The 20,789-nt window shown below is 41.1% G+C and overlaps 1 protein-coding gene across 3 annotated transcripts in view; it reads left to right on the forward strand.

Moving 5' to 3' along the window:
* The window catches only part of TRMT1L (tRNA methyltransferase 1L), a 212,090-nt gene that overhangs the window by 26,678 nt on the left and 164,623 nt on the right, over positions 1–20,789 (forward strand). For all 3 annotated transcript variants that reach the window (XM_089680317.1, XM_089680315.1, XM_089680316.1), the window contains 2 exons: positions 10,294–10,408; positions 20,667–20,746. In XM_089680317.1, the coding sequence (XP_089536443.1) occupies positions 10,294–10,408; positions 20,667–20,746 (195 nt within the window). The remainder of the gene's footprint in view (positions 1–10,293; positions 10,409–20,666; positions 20,747–20,789) is intronic.

Consider the following 20,789-nt stretch of genomic DNA (forward strand, 5'->3'; position numbering starts at 1 on the left):
ATACATTGCACACCAAACCGCAGTGTTCGCAGAATCAGGCCTGATCTCTGTTAGCACTTGCCGGTAAATTTTGATGACTCTCATATGCAGCAGAGTGCCAGTACTAGTGCCGCTCTACCTTTTGGTGAACTGGAGAGTACCAGCGGTCTAGTACATCCTAGTCTTTCACATACCTCCTTGATTTTTGGAGCTGTTTTTCACAGAATATCTGTATGCGTTGATTGTGGATCAAAGCAGTTTATATGCACAACAATTTATTGCCGCCAACCCAAATTCAAACCTTGCCAGACCATTCGCATGGAAACTCATTACGGTTTTCAAATTTACATTTTTTTTTGGGCCTAACCCTCAACATGGGCATTACTAAAATAAATGAATTGCGGTTGTATTGGTCCGCAGACCCGATTCATCATATGCCCGTGTTCTCTGCTGCCATGGCCAGACATAGATATGAGAGTATAATGTGTTTTATGCATTTCAGCGACAATACACTCTGTCATCCTCGGGGTAACCCTGAATTTGACCGGCTCCACAAAATTCAGCTCCTCGCAAATCACCTTAACCTGAAATTTGCAGATGTCTATACTCCCCAGCAAAACATCTGCGTTGATGAGTCCCTTATTAATTTTTCTGGCCGCCTTGCATTCAAACAATTTCTCCCCAGCAAGCGTGCCAGATATGGGGTCAAGATGGTAGAAGACCTGTGAGAGGACAACAGGCTATACTTATAAGTTTCGGATTTACGAGGGAAAAGATAGTCACGTGGAGCCCGCCCGGATGCCCAGCCTACATGGGGAGCAGTGGCAAGATAGTTTGGGACTTTGTGTCATCATTTCTCCATATGGGGTACCACTTATACGTGGACAATGTTTATTCAAGCGTGCCACTATTTAGACATTTATTCAATCTTGGAACTGGCACTTGTGGCAAAGTGTGACCTAATGTGTGCCCACCATGAGAAGTGGGTGGATGCAGGGCGGTATATTCTAATGGTGGGCATACCACACACTTTTTCTGGAAGAGATTTCTTATTTTTTCATTCAGTCCACAGTCTGCATACAAAAAAAAAAAGAACATAGCATATATAACCAACAAGGACCAGTGATGTACTGGTACATCACTGGATTTGAATGGTTATACCAAGATGATGCCTACAGTTGCAGGCATCATCCTGGTATCATTTTTTTCAGCCGGTGATCGGCTTTCATGTAAAAGCAATCCTAGTGGCTAATTAGCTGCAAGATTGCTTTTACAAGCAGTGGGAGATGATGCCCCCCCTCCCCCGTTGCCTTCCACGGCCTTCTCGGCAGTCCCGTGCCATCAGGGGAACCTGAGAATGCAGCCGGTGTTTCTGCCAGCTGACCATATAGCTGATTGGAGACCAGAATGGTGCCAATCATCTCTATAGTCTAAGAATTCGGAAGCTACAAGCATTTCATCACTTCAGTTTCGCAGGATATAAACATTTGTAAATTGGGAAAGCATCTGATCACACCGATTTTTAGTTTGATTAGATAATGTAAGGGCAGAGGAGATATCTAGAGTCTGATTGACCCCAGATTTCTGAAAAAAGAATATGACAATGCCCATTGAAGTTATAGGGGTTATTTGCATTCCATGTTATAGCATTAAAAGTGATAAAAAAAAAAAATGAAAAGTACAATGTAAAAATAATTTAAAAAAATCAAAATAACTAAAAAAAAAAAAATTTGCCCCTCCCATGCGCGCACACCTATGTGCACAAGCCTTGACCCTGTGCCGTTATGTAAACAGCGGTTGCACCATGCATGTGAGGTATTGCCGTGAACGTCAGATCAAGGGCAGTAATTCTAACACTAGACCTCCTCTGTAAATCTAAAATGGTAGCTTTTAAAGGCTTTTAAAGCGCTGCCTATGGATATTAAAAATGTTTGCAGTTTGTCGCCATTGCACGGGGCATGCGCAGTTTTAAAGCATGTCATGTTTGGTATCTACTTGGCATACCGTTATCTTTTATATTGGACCAAACAATTGGCCAATATATTGTTTTTGTGCGTTAAAAGTAAAAAAAGTGTATTTTTTTTAAAAACAATTGCTTTTGAAAAATCGCTGCGCGAGTACTATGTGCCATAAAAAATTGCAGTACCCACCATTTTATTCACTGGGGTGTCTGCTTTAAAAAAATATATAATGTTTGGGGGTTTTAATTAATTTCCTAGCAAAAATACATATTTTTTTCATGTGAACAAAAAGGCTTGGTTCTTCAGGTGGTTAGAAGAGTGAATGATGTGTGGCATAAACTTCTAATGCTGGGCATAAAATGCCCCACCCCCCAAAATGACCCCTTTTTGGAAAGTAGTCACCCCAAACTATTTGCTGAGGCTGAGATGTTGAATCAATAGAAGAATTTATTTTTTTTACCACAAGTTTTTGGAAAATGACAAAAAAAATATTTTTTTTTTTACACAAAATTGTCACTTAAATGATTTACTGCTCACACATGCCATAGTTATATGTGGAATTACTCCCCAAAATACATTTTGCTACTTCTCCTGAGTATGGGGGTACCACATATGAGAGACTTTTTGGCAGTCTAACCAAGTACAGGACCCCAAAATCCAATAAGCACCTTCAGGCTTTATTTCCTCATTATACTTCCAGACTACCTATCACAGTTTCGGAGGCCCTGAAATACCAGGATAGCACCTAACCCCCCCAAATTACCCCTTTTTGGAAAGTAGACGCCCCAAGGAATTTGATAAAAAGCACGGTAAGTATTTTGCAGATCTCATTTGTTGCCACAAGTTTTTGGAAAATGAAGAAAAAAAACTAAAACATTTTTTCTATTTTTTTTATATTTCAAAACCTTGTGAGAAAAAATGAGATCTGAAAAATACTCATAATGCCTCCTTTTTAAATTCCTTGGGGTGTCTACTTTCCAGAAAGGGGTCATTTGGGGGGGGGGGGGGGGTTTGGGGCTATCCTGGCATGTCAGGGCCTTCGAAACTGTGATAGGTAGTGAGGAAGTGTAATGAGGAAGTTACGCACCTTCAGGCTTTCAAAGTGGTCATTGGATTTCAGGCTCCTGTATGTGGCTAGGCTCCCAAAAAGTCTCACACATGTGGTATCCCCATACTCAGTAGAAGTAGCAGAATGTATTTTGTGGTGTAATTCCACATATATCCATGGCTTGTGCAAGAAATAAATCATTTAAATGACAACTTCGTGTAAAAAAAAAAAAAAAAATATTTTTTTTTTGTAATTTTCCAGAAACTTGTGGAAAAAAAATAAATCTTCCATGGACTCAATATGCCTCTCAGCAGATAGCTTAGGGTGTCTAATTTCCGAAAAGGGGTCATTTGAGGGTGTTTGTACTATCCTGGTATTTTAGCACCTCAAGATATGTGATGGGCAGACAGAAAGTAAAAGCTATGTAAATTCCATTATCTATACCATAGTTTGTAGACGCTATAACTTTCACAAAAAGCAATCAATATACACTTATTGGGATTTTTTTTAACCAAAAACATGCAGCAGAATACATTTTGGCCTAAATTTATGACGAGATTTTAGGGTTTTTTTTAGATATTTTTTATGACCAAAATGAGAATTTTTTTTTCTTCAAAACTTTCTGGTTATAGCGTGAAAAATAAAAAGCGCACAGGTGATCAAATACCACCGAAAGAAAGCTCTATTTGTGTGAAAAAAAGGACGTAAATTTCGTTTAGGTGCAGCGTTGCATGACCGCACAATTATCAGTTGAATTAGTGCAGCGCCGAGTAGCAAAAAGAGGCCTGGTCATTAAGGGGGGTAGATCCTCAGGAGCTCAAGTGGTTAATTTAATGTTCAGATCGTTAAAATTAAGTGTTGTAAAAAAAAGTTTCAATGAAAACTCATCACCTTGCCAAAGTAAAAACACATCATCAATGTAACGGCGGTAAAATAATAAATCTGGCTAGTCCCTGGCCAGTCCCATGAGGTCTTCCTCCCATGTAGACATAAACAAGTTATCCAAACTAGGGGCGAATTTTGCTCCCATGGCTACACCAGTAGTTTGTAGATAATATTTATTCCCAAACCAGAAGTAGTTGTGTGCCATGGCGAAATTTAAAAGTTCTAATAAATCTTTTTGTGCTGTGGGTATGTCAGTGGCCATATTCAAATCGAATTCTGCAGCTGCCATTCCATCTGAATGTCTGATATTACTGTATAGTGCAGAGACATCTGCCGTTAAAAGGTATGTCGGGGAATGAAGTTTAATACCTTTTAATGTCTACCAGGACCTGTTTGGTGTCTTTTAGAAATAGGGGGGTATCAGAAACTAACGGTTGGAGGAAGTGATCTATATACTGCCACACCCTGGAACACAAAGGGCCTTTCCCACTAACTATGGGCCTACCTGGGGGGTTAATGGGATCCTTGTGCACTTTAGGCAAGCAGTATAGAATAGGTAATTTGGGAGATACGGTGCATAGGAAATCTTTCTCCTTTTTATTAATGATCCCTTCATTATAGCCTCTCTTGATAATTCCTTTGAGGGCTTTTTTTATATGCAATGAGGGGATTCCTAATATTTTATATGTATCTCCATAATTTAAAATGTCATAGAATTGCTTGAGATAGTCAGTCTTATCCAGGACAACAACTCTCCCGCCTTTGTCAGCAGGCCGAACTACGAGATCCTTCTCTTCTAGTAATTCTTTCATCAAGTTATCAATATGCTTATGATTGTTCCAATTCTTCACTCTAATCTTATCTAAAGCTTTAAGCACTGGACTTCTAAAAATATTTATATGGGAATGGGCCGGGGGGTTAAATGATGCATTTCTCAGGTTAGAGTGTTTAATATTTCCATCAGTCTGAACATCAGACCTACATGTAGGAGGATTATTCAGAAAATATCTTTTTAGCGATAATTTCATCGTAAATTTGTGTATATCAATGTATCGAATTTACTGAGTTTGGCTCTAGGGGCAAACTTTAGGCCTTTATTTAGAAGATCCAATTCATTATTCGTCAGTGTCTGCTTACTTAAATTGAAAATCCCTTGTGTATTCAGGTTTTTCTTCTCTTGTCTGTTATTCCTCTTTCCTCCTCTTCTCCCTCTAACCTTATACTTCTTTTTCTCCCTGGTCCTTTTCCTAAAAAATGATTCTGCTGTTGATCAGCAGTAGATTGATTTCTAGATCCATTATTAGCATTGTTACCATTGTTCTCTTGATGGTAAAAATTAGGGTTCCTATTCCCATAATTAACCTCTTGCCGACCGCGCATAGCCGAATGACGGCTTCACCGCGGCCGGCCAGTTCTGAGTGGACGTCATATGACGTCCTCCCAGAACGCGCTCTCCTGCGCGCCCCAGGGGGCGCGCACCCGACGATCTCCGTGATCGCTGTGTCCTACGGACACAGCTGATCACGTGATGTGGTGAAAGGCCGATCCCACCGGCCTTTTACCACGTGATCAGCGGTGTCCAATGACACGCTGATCACAGGGAAATGCAAGTGCCGGTTCTCGGCTGCACTTTCCTCACGCTGTCAGATCGTGAGGAAAGTACTGCCGAGAACCGGCAGTTGTCAGAGCGGGGATCGGCACCGATCATCAGGGCACTGATGATCAGTGCCCTGATGATCGGTGCCCAGCAGTGACACCCGCAAGTTCCGCCCAGCAGTGCGCCCACTAGCCCCGCCCACCCGTTCCCAGCAGTGCCCCCACCTGTGCCCAGCAGTGCCCCCACCTGTGCCCAGCAGTGCCCCCACCTGTGCCACTCTGCAGTGCCACCTACCTGTGCCCAGAAGTGCCACCTACATGTGCCCAGCAGTGCCACCCACCTGTGCCCACCCACCTGTGCCCACCAGTGCCACCCACCTGTGCCCACCAGTGCCACCCACCTGTGCCCACCCACCAGTGCTGCCCACCAGTGCCACCCACCAGTGCAGCCCAGCAGTGCTGCCAGTCAGTGCCACCAGTCAGTGCCCAGGGGTTGTGCCAGTCAGTGCCGCCAGTCAGTGCCCAGAAGTGATGCCAGTCAGTGCCGTCTATCAGTACCCATCATCAGTGTCACCTATCAGTGCCGCCTATCAGTGCTGCATATCAGTGCCGCCTATCCGTGACCCCTAATTAGTGCTGTCTATCAGTGCCGCCTATCCGTGCCACCTCATTAGTACTGCCCATCAGTGCTGCCTATCAGTGCCCATCAGTGCCGCCTATCAGTGCCCATCAGTGCCGCCTCATCAACGCAAATCAGTGAAGGAGAAAAAATACCTGTTTGAAAAATTTTATAAAAGAAACAAATAAACTTTTTTTTTTTTTTCAAATTTTTTGCACTTTTTTTAATTTATAGCGCAAAAAGTAAAGCGCCCAGTGGCGATTAAATACCACCAAAAGAAAGCTCTATTTGTGAGAAAAAAATTATCAAAATTTCATATGGGTACAATGTTGCATGACCGCGCAATTGTCAATCAAAGTGCGGCAGCGCTGAAAGCTGAAAATTGGCCTGGTAAGGAAGGGGGTATAAGTGCCTGGTAGGCAAGTGGTTAAAGGGCCTCATATGTTGTGAAATATTTCTGTCATAGGAAGGTCCTGAATATTAAGGAAAATTATTCCGATTTCTAGAAGGTGTATGGTTGGTGGCTGTATCTTGTTGATGATAGTAACCATTACTCTGTGAAGAATCGGAATGGTATTGGTAACCATTGGGGTCCCTCTAGGTATCATTCCTGGATCTTGACCTAAGTTAAAGTTAGACCTATAGCCTCTGTAACCATTGGTTCTATTATTGTGTTAATGGTATTGGTAGGGTCTAGTAGTATGTAAGGGATGCACCCTCATATCTCTATCCCCTATGTTCGGATTATTGAAAATTTGAAATCTATTGGAAGTAGGTTCATTAAATTGCTCCTGATCATGTGATGTATCTAAAGGACGGTCAAACCGCTTAACATGTTTCATCCTTTTCGGTGTATTGGGAGGTCTGCAGGGGCCTTTCTGTGAAAGATTAGCTTTGGTATTCAAACTGATAGTAGATAGTTGTGAATTATACTCATTGGTGATCACTGTCGGGAAGTCTTTTTCAGAGGCTTCCCATTTGAATATTTCTTTATTGTAGTCAGTGAGATCCCTCCCGTATTTCTTCCTCTTTTTGATCTGGAGTGTGATCTCCCCCTGCTGGATAGAGGAGTATTCCTTGACACCTGGAGAGTGATGACACATAGATTGCCTGTCTTTTGATGGTTTGCCAGATGATCCTGTGACCCTCACCTTTCCAGATCCAGACGACCAGGAGTGGTCTGATAACTCAAATGCGCATTAATTTGCGCTATCTGGTTCATGCAATACATACTCATTTTACTATCACTGGAGTCACTGAATTCACCTGTCATTTTACATTTGGACTTTGATTTACAGTTTATTGGTGTTTTATCAATCATGTCACTTTTGCAATGTAAATGTCATTCATATACATCTCACTCATCTACTGTATATATATATATACCTGAGCGCTCCACAGTGCATTTGTTGTTGTTCTCTTTTTATTATTATATTATCCTTTTACAGTTATCATCTCAGCGCTGCATATTGTATTTAGGTAACAGCATGATATTTTGATTTTCTATGATGGTAAGAGACTTCTTTTGGTAGGTAAAGGACTGTGAGATATGGCTCTTTAATAGATAAAGCCTGTAAATGTCTTAGGCTTCTAGTGTTATCACTGCCAATAAAAAAGCCGTTTTTGTGAGTCAAATCTTGAAGGGTCCTGCAAGGGCTCAGTTGGTGCCCTAGCTAACCACTTGCCCTCCAGAGGATTTACTCCCCCCACACCTTCCTAACCAGGCCATTGTTTGCATTACGGCGCTGCGTTACTTTAGCTTACAATTCTGTGGTCATGCAACGCTGCTCCCAAATGAAATTTGATCAAACAAATGGTGTAGCGCTATATCATAATCCTACACAGAATGTGGGACAATGACCATCTTAACACATATATCAATGTATAGAATTATATGCATACCCAAATACATATGGTAATATACACAATAGCAAGATACCTAATTATTGTGTTAGATCTGACAGGATCTATCAGGTGGTAGTGCAAAAAATTGTGGTCCGATTTGGGACCTTAATGCGTGACGTAACCTGTCCCCTGATGGGACCAACTTAAAATAATCAAGTGAAATGTACAAAAGTGGGTTCCTGTATAGGGATATAAAATTGAATCAACAGGTGCTCAGTGCAATGACCCCCATCTGCTGTTAAAACAAGTACAAACGCCAATGGCCATATTAAACCATCATTAATGCTAATATCAAGAATATAGCAATAGCTTTTCCTCATAAGGGTGCTCCAGTGCTAGTGCAAGCGGTGAGTGCAAATCCTAAATGGCAGGCATGCCTGCTCACCTTCCTGCTGCAACCCACAAGGGTCAACATGCTTTTCGGATCTCCCAGGATCCTGCACACAATCTCCAGGTAGGTTAGGTTCCGCAGCCCCTTAATGGTCTCTCCTTCACTTTCAATTACTCCTCCACACACAGGTGACCATATGTATGCCCATACATATAGATCATGTTGGGATCATAAATGATAAAGCAAAGATCCTCCATAGTGCAATACTGTATTTATTAGCAAATCAGGTAAAAAACACCAAAGTGTCAACTCACATTTAGGTAGAAACAATCAGGCTTCTTACACCACTAAACATGGGTGTACTGCATGCACTCTGGTGTACTAAGATAGCGCTCCACCGGAAGTGCGGCACCACGCCGCATCTACGCGTTACGTCACGCCCTCGTGACTTCCTCAGTAGATGTGGGTCTTTACACTGAGCACCTGTTGATTCAATTTTATATCCCTATACAAGGACCCACTTTTGTATATTTCACTTGATTATTTTGGGTTGGTCCCATTGGGGGACAGGTATCGTCACGCATTAAGGTCCCAAATCGGACCATAATTTTTTGCACTACCACCTGATAGAACCTGTCAGATCTAACACATTAATAAGGTATCTTGCTATCGTGTATATTGCAATATGTATTTGCGTATGCATATAATTCTATACATTGATATATGTGTTAAGATGGTCATTATCCCACATTCTGTGTAGGATTATAATATAGTGCTACACCATTTGTTTGATCATATTGTATTGTCCGTATATAGGTATAGGATTAGGTGTGAGCTGCTGTAATATAGATCTATTCATTCCCAGCAGTGCAGGAGGATTTTCACAATATTGTTTCTCAAATTAAATTTGCTTCCCTTTTTTCCCACGAATAGAGCTTTTTTTTGTGGTATTTGATTGCCTGTGCATTTTTTTAATTTTTTGCACTAGTGTAAAAAAAAAAAAAACCTGTCAATTTTGCTATTAAACATGTCCAGTAAAAAAAATGTAAAAAAAAATTAAATTTCATCATAAATTTAAGCCAAAATGTATTCTGCTACATCTTTGCTAAAAAAAAAAAAAAAAAATCCCAATACGTGGAAATGAATTGAATATGTGCCATTTACAAATGGCATTATATATACTGGAATTTTATTTTTTTTATACAAGTAATGGCTGCTATCAGCGACTTATAGCGGGAGTGCGGCAGCCATTCTGACACTGGGGGGAACTGACTTGTCACTGACATCCCCAGTGACACCAATACAGCGATCAGTGCTAATAAAAAGCACTGACACACTACTGACACTGAGCAGGAAAGGGTTAATAAGGGCGATCAAAGGGTTAACCGTGTGCTGTTTCACAGTAAGCTGTATGTGTGCTTTCAGCTGTAAGCACACTGCTTTGTATGACTCTACTATGCAGAGCCATACAAAGCAGTGTGCAGGAGTTGACGGGAGAGAACTGTACTGTTTACATACAGTTCTCTCTCCCATCGATAATACTCGGCGATCACCGGGTGCTGGCGAGTAATCACTGGCCGGGACCTATTGACTGACAGCTGATGCTGTGAACAGCGGCACGGGTAGGGTGCGTGTGCAGCTCACGCGCCCCCTACCTGGAAATACAAAATCACGTATTTATACGTGATATTGCGCACCCCTGCCACCCTGTAGCAGTATTTCTGCTATTGGGCAACGGGAAAGCGTTTAATCCACTGAAAAATCCCAGGGGGGCTTACCTTGTGGGATAAAATGTTCCCTGGCATTTAAAAATGCACATGACTGCATCTGGTGTAAATGAACCCTAAATATCAGGATTAGATGGCTAGAAATACAAAGCCTTTGACAGGTAAAATGAACCCACTATATGTATTGCAAGTGGGTATCTAGCAGTTTCTCTGGAGTTTACTTTATTTTTTTTTCCTTGTAGGTAGTAGACCCCAGGAAATTTTACACGAATCCAACACTGAGGTGCAAGTTCTTCCAAATTGTTGCACACCACAAAAATCTGGAACTTTCTTTAATCCAGTAATGAAGACTAACCGGTATGTCAGATGTTTTTTTCCTTTTATAAAGACATTTATAGAACAGAAATGTATAAGTGCAAAACTACATTGGTAACTTATTTTTTTTTATCACACCAAGGGATTTGTTTATAAATGTTTTCACAGAAGATTCACTCAACTTTGAAAGTTTTATGAAAAAGTTTAAAAATGTTCTTTTTCAGTACTAACATCTGTGTAGTACAAGTGCATATGCATAAAAAATAAATGATCTAATTAATGAACTACCATTGCAATGCATGTATCCCTAGGTAAATGTCCATATTCCTAAACCAAGTGCATACATTACTAGAAAAGTTTACAAATGGAATTCTAGTTTAAAATCCATATTATATTCCCAGTTCACAAACCTACTTACCCCTACAATGTTACTGTGTATATAAATGCAAAATATGTCCGGGGCAACAAAAATAAGGAGGTTATACTCTGGCTTCCCAATCAACAAAATTGATTGGCAGTATGGGGAAGAAGCTGCTGCTTTTCCACTTGTTTTATGAGTCTAGCCCACTTGGTTAGAAGCTCAGAAGTAAATTTGCTGTGCCTCATCATCCTTATTTTATTTATTTCAGGTACTTATATAGCGCCGTCAATTTTACGCAGCGCTTTACATATACAGTATATATTGTACATTCATATCAGTCCCTAACTGTCAAGGGACATACAATCTAAGGTCCCTAACTCACATTCATACATACACATACTAGGGCCAATTTTAGACAGGAACCAATTAACTTACCAGCATGTCTTTGGAAAGTTGGAGGAAACCGGAGTACCTGGAGGAAACCCATGCAGGCACAGGGAGAACATGCAAACTTCAGGCAGGTGGTGCCGCGGTTGGGATTCGAACCGGCGACCCTAGTACTGCCAGGCGGAAGTGCTAACCATTTAGCCACTGTGCTATCCTTATAATGTAGAATTCAGTAATGTTCAGGACATGTAGAAAGGCCATGTGCATATAGTTAAAATTTTATTCAGTTTTCCAGGCTATTCTGTTTTTATGTACAGTATGTAAAATAGTTTACATTTAGAAACTTAGGTAAGCAGTATGTCAGTGAAGTCCTTTGAGAAAAGCACCCATTTCATGTCCAAAACTTGTTTATCTACTTGTGACTTGTTCGACCTCCTCAGCACCTTCACCCTATGGCAACAAAACAGAGGCTGAAGGAAAAACTAGCCCCCATAGAAGGGGTATAGTGGTTGCTTTTGAAGACAAAAAGTAGGGACTGGTATGGAAAGTTAATATAGTTTATTTGAATATAAATCCTTAATCAAACATTTTTCATATTACATGTGAAAAAACCTTTAAAAAAAAAACCTTTTAAAAAATTACCAGTGTAAGTGGCAAGCATTGGCTAGCTTAAAACATATATGGACATACATATAAACAGGCGAACAGACAACACAAAACATAAGCCAACAATCAAAGTGATTACGTCCAGACGCCTTGGTGTAACCATACAAAAGAATGTGCCGTGGCTAATGCCACATGTAACCATGTTTAGTAGAAAGGTAAATCATTTCAAATGTATAGGTATCGGGGGGTATATATGGTGGCCTCTATTCCAATAATAGGACCATTAGATGAACAATGGATAATAGTGAAAGATAGCAAGGACCCAAATGGTAATAATTGATTCAAGAGAGACAGATAAATAAAACACAGGTTATGTTGTAATGTTGTCGTCCTTTCCATCCATAAGTAATAGCCTCCTTGCCAGAGCAAGATGTGTAAATATACAGTGCACAGAAAGTGAAATAACAGTGTAATAGCCAGAACAGGATGATTGGCGTTCAATCCTTCTCCTGAATACTAATGAAGCAGCAGTTGGAGACACAGCTGGAATAAATTAGGGACATGCAGCGCAATGGCTTAGAAAGCAAAGCTATTCATGCATAGCGGTTAGAGCAGAGAGCAAGATGTAGACAGACAAAGCTGGCTTATGTAGCTTAGTGGACAGCTATGTAGTGAGTGTACAGCTTGTATAACAGTGTAAATTTGCTGTCCCCTCAAAATAACTCAACACACAGCCATTAATGTCTAAACCGCTGGCAACAAAAGTGAGTACACATCTAAGTGAAAATGTCCAAATTGGGCCCAAAGTGTCAATATTTTGTGTGGCCACCATTATTTTCCAGCTTCTTTAGCAAGGCAGTGGTTGTCTTGGAGGTGTGCGGCCCAGTCTCTGAAGGGAGGGGATCATACTCTGCTTCATTATGTCACAGTACATGTTGGCATTCATGGTTCCCTCAATGAACTGTAGCTCCCCAGTGCCGGCAGCACTCATGCAGCCCCAGACACTCCCACCACCATGCTTGACTATAGGCAAGACACACTTGTTTTTGTACTCCTCACCTGGTTGCCGCCACACATGCTTGACACCATCTGAACCAAATAAGTTTATCTTGGTCATCAGACCACAGGACATGGTTCCAGTAATCCATGACCTTAGTCTGTTTGTCTTCAGCAAACTGTTTGCGGGCTTTCTTGTGCATCATCTTTAGAAGAGGCTTCCTTCTGGGACGACAACCATGCAGACCAATTTGATGCAGTGTGTGGCGTATTGTCTGAGCACTGACAGGCTGACCCCTCACCACTTCAAGCTCTGCAGCAATGCTGGCAGCACTCATACGTCTATTTCCCAAAGACAACCTCTGGATATGATGCTGAGCACGTGCACTCAACTTCTTCAGCCATCCATGGCGAGGCTTATTCTGAGTGGAACCTGTCCAGTTAAACCATTGTATGGTCTTGGCCACCGTGCTGTATCTCAGTTTCAGGATCTTGGCAATCTTGTTATAGCCTAGGCCATCTTTATGTATAGCAACAATTCTTTTTTTCAGATCCACAGACAGTTCTTTGCCATAATGTGCCATGTTGAACTTCCAGTGACCAGTATGAGAGAGAACGATAACACCAAATTTAACACACCTGCTCCCCATCCACACTTGAGACCTTGTAACACTAACGAGTCACATGACACTGGGGAGGTAAAACGGCTAATTGGGCCCAATTTGGACATTTTCACTTAGGGGTGTACTCCCTTTTGTTGCCAGCGGTTTAGACATTAATGACTGTGTGTTGCGTTATTTTGAGGGGACAACAAATTTACACTGTTATGCAAGCTGTACACTCACTACTTTGCATTGTAGCAGTGTGTCATTTCTTCAGTGTTGTCACATGAAAAGATGTAATAAAATATTTACAAAAAATGTGAGGGGTGTACTCACTTCTGTGAGATGCTGTATATTCAAATAAACCATATTAACTTTCTATATCAGTCCCTACATTTTTTCTTCAAAAGTAACCACTGGACCCCTTCTATGGGGCCTAGTTTTTTTTGTGATAGGCCTCTTGGGTTACGAAGGCAGCACCTAACTTAGGTGAAGGTTTACTGGGTTTACAAGCTTTAACCACTTCAAGTCCGGACACTTTTACCCCATTCCTGTCTAGGCCAATTTTCAGCTTTCAGTGCTATCACACTTTGAATGACAATTGCGCGGTCAAGCAATACACTGTACCCGTATGCATTTTTTTGCATTTTTTTGAGACGGATAAAAATTTAATTGGTGGTATTTATTCACCACTGTGATTTTTATTTTTTTTTTGCTATATAAATGAAAAAGTCCAAACATTTTGAAAAAGTGCTTTTCTTATACAATTTTGCAAATAAATAATCTTAATTCATAAATCTTGGCAAAAATGTATTCAGTTATCTTTTTAGTAAAAAAAAAATTAACCCAAATTAGTTTATAACCAAAAATTATAATTTTTTAAAAAACATTTTACACTTATATTTTATTTTTTTAATATTATTTATGGTGGTTTTGGTTTTTTTTTTGTTTTTTTGCTGCATACTGTCACCCTAGAAGTACAGTGTCACCATGGTGGCATACATACATACATAGTCACCATACTACTTGTGGGGGGGGGGGGGGGGGGTGATGATTTTTTTTACTCTGATTGCTTTTACACCCATAAAGGCTGTAAAAGCAATCATTTCTCCTTCTCTCTGGCTTCATTCTTACAGCCATTGAAAAATACTGTGTGAGCTGTGATTGGCCACAGCTTGTCACATGGTACAATGCTGTTGTGAATAGCCTTATGCCATGTGACCTCTGTGATCATTCACAGATTTCAGACGTAGTAAGCAATGATGTCAGAATTGACATCTTGCTTACTACTCTTCATGTGAGCACTTATTGGCCAATCGGTGATCACATGATCGGGACCTCACACAGAGTTCCCGTACAACGATCGGTGTTCCACTGTGTCCGGAGGACACAGCGGGCATCGGATTGTGGTGCTGCATGCTTCCAGGGAGTGCGCACAAGCAGGGAGCGGGGAGGCCATTTATAAACTGCCACCCTCTCCTGCACTGCTCCCTTCCGGCTGTTTATATACATGGGCCGGACAGGAAGTGGTTAATTACTTTCTTACTGAGTTTCTGCTAAGAGGCTGAAGGAAGACGGACCTACAGGATTTGCTTAACAGGCCACCCAGACTGGTTCATGATTTCACCAGAGCCTCCCAAAATGTTGCTGCCTAGGAGGATTTCCTAGTATGTGTCTAAGGCAGGGGTACACATTTCTTGTAAAGTTCATTAATTTATCCTCCCTAGACCTCTTATCCTTAAAGTGATATTAAGGCAGAATGTTTTTGTTTAAAAATAACACGTTATACTCACATGCCCTGTGCAGTGGTTTTGCACAGAGCATCCTCAATCCTCCTCCTCTTGTGTCACCTGCTGGCGCTCTTCTCCCTTCCCTCCTGCCTAGTTCCCCATAAGAAGCAGCTTGCTATGGGGGTACCTGAGCTAGCTGGCTCCTGATCCGCTGCTCTGGGTGTCCATTCACACACAGAGCACAGCTTGGCTCTGCCCCCTCTCTCTCCTCATTGACTCGCTGACTGTGATTGATAGAAGCTGGAGCCAATGGCTACTGCTGCTGTCTCATTCAATGAGGGAGTGACCAGGGAGAGCCGAAGCTCTCGTGCACATCGCTTGATCGAGAAGGGGCTCAGGTATGTTTTAGGGGAAGCTGGAGGTGCTTCTGTGCACAGGTTTTTTTACCATCATGCATACTGTAGAATGCACGAAGGTAAAAATTTTTGAGCCTTTACACCCACTTTAACTACCCTGGAGACCTAAAGATAGCTGCTTACTGACCCTAGCATGATAACTGTGACTTCTCTGGTTAAAAACTTCTTCAGTGATGGCAGCATAGTGAGCCCTCAGAGTTGAATGAAACAATGGAAACGTAGCTTGGCAACAATGGTATCAGTCTGAGATTGGACTGGCAAGGACCCCACAAGACAAAACTTGGATATATGAAAAACTACCAGGAACCCTTTCTGATATCGTTATCTGACAATTGTATGTACCTAATGGGAAAATAGAGATGTGTTTTTACTTACTTTGATTTTGTCAGGGCTAGAGAAAAAATTGCAACTTTATTTTTTTTTTACTTAGATGACTATGAAATTTTCAAATGGAGTTTTGGGCTCCACAGGTTGTGCAGTTTTTTTTATAACATATGTGTTCTAGAAATCTTTTTGTTTACAGAAATCAATAGGTCAAATTGAACAAATCAATAGAATTGAGGAGTGGCTCATCATGTATGTGTGTGTTCAATTGCAAAGGAGTGTGCGCCGGTGCAGTGGCAAAGAGTGAAGGCGTTTGTGTCAGTGCAATAATTAAAACGTTGGCTTGTGTACACTAAATGCCTTTGCAATCCCAGTTATTACCTTTGTAAAAATAGTGGCTAGCTCATCACTTCGCTGCACATAGCTTGTACAGAGAGCAAAGCTGTGGGACAGACAAAGCAGGCCACCTTCTACAGGCTGCCTGCAGAAAACCACAGGAGTGAGGAAGAATACAGAAATGGTCCTCCTGCACAAGGAGAGAGAACAGCAGTCAGTCAGTCTTAATGAAACCTCAGTCTGGCAACATTGACTATTTTTAATTTGTATGCTGCTAGAATTAGTAAATAGATAGGAAAGTATATAGTATTTACTTTTAAATTTTTTTTTTCTTTTTTACATTTCTTCAGTTACTTCTTCCAGGCCTAGGCAGATTTATGTGATGCATCCCAGAAGTCTTCAGAAGAGGGCTTTTTCAGCTGAACACCTGCCTGCATGCCTGGACTAAGGGCCGATGGATTCCAGGAAGTAAATTCTACATGAATCACCTGCCCTTACTCAAGACAGCCATGGCCAGAAATGCTAGGTTTTTCTTTTTCCAAGTGATTTCGCAGCATAATAAAGCGTAGTGACATGGATGGATGGGGGAGTTTGCTTTGAATATCAAAAAGTAGAGTTTTTGTTGTATGGTGCTCAGATACTCTGTAGGTCTGCTTTAACTGGACCTGCTGCATAGATCTAGAAGAAATGCACAAAAAGCACACAATGGTTCAAATATACCTATTGTAGTTACAAAATATTTGCTTATCCTGGAGTTCAGCTTTAAATTTATTTGCAAGCCTAATGGAAGACATGATTCGTGTAGTGTGTTTGGGAGCCTGCTCAGGAATAGTTGTGGCTGGAGATTCTTAGTGGCTTGCAAGGTTCCAAATTGTGATCATGAAGAATACATCACCTGATCTGAAAAGCCTCACTTCTGCCATTTGTACTAAGCTAAAAATCAGTAGATCTTTCTTTTTAATGAACGTATGTGCATTTGGTGCAAACTGCTGTATAACTTATCGTTGTGGATGTAATCATTCCCTGCTTTGACAGGATGTGTCTGCTAACTGGTAACTGCTGTGTATTATACATTATCAGAAGTCACATTCAACTGGCCTCATTCTGTAATAATGAAGATGTATTGTAGCTTTTTCAATCTATTTCTCCAGTTATGAGTGTCAAATGCTGGAGTATCTTCTGGACACTCTTTGTAACTGAAGAAGGTGCTTGGAAAAGCTACAAAATGTCCTCAGAATTACAGAATGAAGCCAATTGAATGTGAGAAACTACTTCTACAATGCCTTGAAAAATTATTCATACTGCTTGAAATTTTCCACATTTTGTCAAGTTATAACCAAAATGTAAATGTATTTTTTTTTTTTTGTACAAATAAATATCTGAAAAGTGTGGTGTGCATTTGTAATCGGCCCCCTTTACTCTGATATCCATAAATTAAAATCTAGTGGAACCAATTGCCTTCAGAAATCACCTTTGTGTAATTTAACCACTTGCCCTTCAGAGCATTTACCCCCTTCCTGACCAAGCGATTTTTCGCGTAATGGTGCTGCGCTAGCTTAACTGACAATTGCACGGTCATGCAATGCTGCATGCAAATGAATGTTAGGTCCTTTTTTTTTTTTCCACAAATTGAGCTTTCTTTTGGTGGTATTTGATCGCCTGTCCGTGTTTTTATTTTTTTATTTTTTGCGCTATAAAAAAAAAAAAGACCAACAATTTTGAGAAAAAAAACTATTTTTGACCTTTTGCTATTAAACATGTCCAGTAAAAAAATAAAAAAAATCAAATTTTGTCATAAATTTAGGCCAAAATGTATTCTGCTACGTCTTTGCTAAAAAAAAAAATCCCAATACGTGTAAATTCATTGGTTTACATGAAAGTTATAGCGTTTACAAATGGTGGTATAGATACTGGATTTTTTTTTTTCACTAGTAATGGCGGCAATCAGCAAATTATAGCGGGACTGCGGCAGGCATTCTGACACGGGGGGAATTGACTTGGTGTTATTGACATCCCCAGTGATATCAATACAGTGATCAGTGCTAAAAAAAAAAAAAATAAGCACTGACACTGCACTTATGGCACTGGGCAGGAAGGGGTTAACATGAGGGGCGATCAAAGGGTTAACTGTGTGCTGTTTTACTTGTGTCTGTGCTTCACTATAATCACACTGCTTTGGATGGCTATCCAAAAGCAGTGTGCATGAGCTGACAGGGAGGAGAACTGTATTGTTTACAAACAGTTCTCTCCATCGGAGATGCTTGGTAATCACCAGGCGCCGGCGAGTAATTGCCGGCCAGGACCCGGTGATTGACAGCCACGGCTGGGAATGGCGGTGCCGGAAATGTGAAATCACGTATATATACGTGATTTTGCGTACCCGTGCCGCCCTGTAGCAGTATATCTGCTATAGAGCGGTCGAGAAGCAGTTAATCTCAGTTTAAATTCAGCTGTTCTGTTAAGCCCTCTTAGTGAACAAACAGCCCCATGAAGGCCAAGCAACACACCAGACAGGTCAGGGATAAAGTTGTGGATAAGTTTAACCACTTCCCAACCGTGCTATAGCCAAAGAACGGCTACAGTGTGGTTGTCTAGTTCTGGGAGGACGTCCTCCCGGAACATGCCCCCACAGCACGCATCCTGCGCTGCCAGTGATCGCGGTGTCCTACGGACATAGCTGATCATGTGATACAGTAAAAGGCCAAGCACAGTGGCCTTTTACCACGTCATCAGCTGTGTCCAATGACACCGCAGATCACCGGGTAGATACAGTTGCCAGTTATCAGCTGCACTTTCCTCAGCGTGAGAAAAAAATACTGACGAGAACCAGCAATTATCAGCGAAGGGATCGGCACTGATGATCAGTGCCAATCACCTGTGCCCAGCAGTGCTGCCAGTGTCCAGCAGTGCCCATCAGTGCTAGCTCATCAATGCCACCTATCTGTGCCTCCTATCAGTGCTGCCTATTCGTGCCACCTCATCAGTGCAGCCTCATGAACGCACATCAGTGAAGGAGAAAAATGACCTGTTTGCAAAATTTTATAATAGAAACAAAGAAAAACTTTGTTTTTCAATTTTTTTTGCTTATTTTTTGTTTATAGTGCAAAAATAAAACACCCAGCGGCAGTTAAATACCACCAAAAGAAAGCTCTATTTGTGTGGAAAAAAATGATAAAATTTTCATATGGGTGCAGTGTTACATGACCGCGCAATTGTCATTCAAAGTGCGACAGCACTGAAAGCTGAAAATTGGCCTGGGCAGGAAGGGGGGAAGTGCCCAGTAGGCAAGTGGTTAAAGCCGAGTTAGGTTAAAAAAAAAAATATCCCAGGCTTGGAACATCTCATGGAGCACTTTTCAATCCATCATCTGAAAATGGATGCAAACCTACCAAGACATGGCCGTCCACCTAAACTGACAGACCAGGCAAGGAGAGCATTATTTCAGAGAAACAGCCAAGAGGCCCATGGTAACTCTAGACAAGCTGCAGAGATCCATAGCTCAGGTGGGAGAATCTGTCCACAGGACAACTATTAGTCGTGCACTCCACAAATCTGGCCTTTATGGAAGAGCAACAAGAAGAAAGCTATTATTGAAAGAAAGCCATAAGAAGTCTCGTTTGCAGTTTGCGAGAAGCTATGTGAGAGACACAGCAAACATGTGGAAGAAGGTGCATTGGTCAGATCAGAACAAAATTGAATTTTTTGGCCTAAAAGCAAAATGCTATGTGTGGCAGAAAACTAACACTGCATATCACCCTGAACACACCATCCCCACCTCTGAAACATGGTGGTGGCAGCATCATGTTGTGGGGATGCTTTTCTTCAACAGGGACAGGGTGACAGCAGGTCAGAGTTGATGGGAAGATGGACGGAGCCAAATACAGGGCATTCTTAAAAGAAAACCTGTTAGTCTTCAAAAGACTTGAGACTGGAGTGGAAGTTCACTTTCCAGCAGGACAACGACCCTAAACATACAGCCAGAGCTTACAATGGAATGGTTTAGATCAAAGCCTATTCATGTGATAGTGGCCCAGTCAAAGTACAGACCTAAATCCAATTGAGAATCTGTAGCAAGACTTAAAAATTGCTGTTCACAGATGATCTCCATCCAATCTGACGGAGCTTGAGCTATTTTTTTTAAAGAAGAATGGTCAAAAAGTTCACTCTCTAGGTGTGCAAAGCTGGTAGAGACATGTCCAAAAAGAGCTGCAGCTGTAATAGCAGCGAAAGGTGGTTCTACAAAGTATTGACTTTGGGCTGAATACAAATGCACGCTACACTATTCAGATATTTATTTGTAAAAAATGTTGAAAACCATTTATAATTTTCCTTCCACTTCACAATTATGTGCCACTTTGTGCTGGTCTATCACACAAAATCCTAATAAAATTCATTTATGTTTTTGGCTGTAAAATGACAAAATGTGGAAACTTTCAAGGGGTATGAATACTTTTTCAAGGCACTGTAGCTATACCCTGACCTACACTGTATTGTACGTCATTTTTTTCCTCTTGTGAGTTAATTGCCTATATTTTTTTGCAGACAGCTGATCTTTTGTGCCCTGGCAGTGTTAACAGAAGAAAGGAAACCTCTGGAATGTCTGGATGCATTTAGTGCCACAGGTACAGAATGTGGCAGCTGCCTTATTTACTTTTGATGTGAAAA

The sequence above is a fragment of the Staurois parvus genome, unplaced genomic scaffold (assembly GCF_062004578.1).
Source record: "Staurois parvus isolate SC_StPar_1 unplaced genomic scaffold, SC_StPar_1.0 ptg000240l, whole genome shotgun sequence".
Taxonomy (NCBI): domain Eukaryota; kingdom Metazoa; phylum Chordata; class Amphibia; order Anura; family Ranidae; genus Staurois; species Staurois parvus.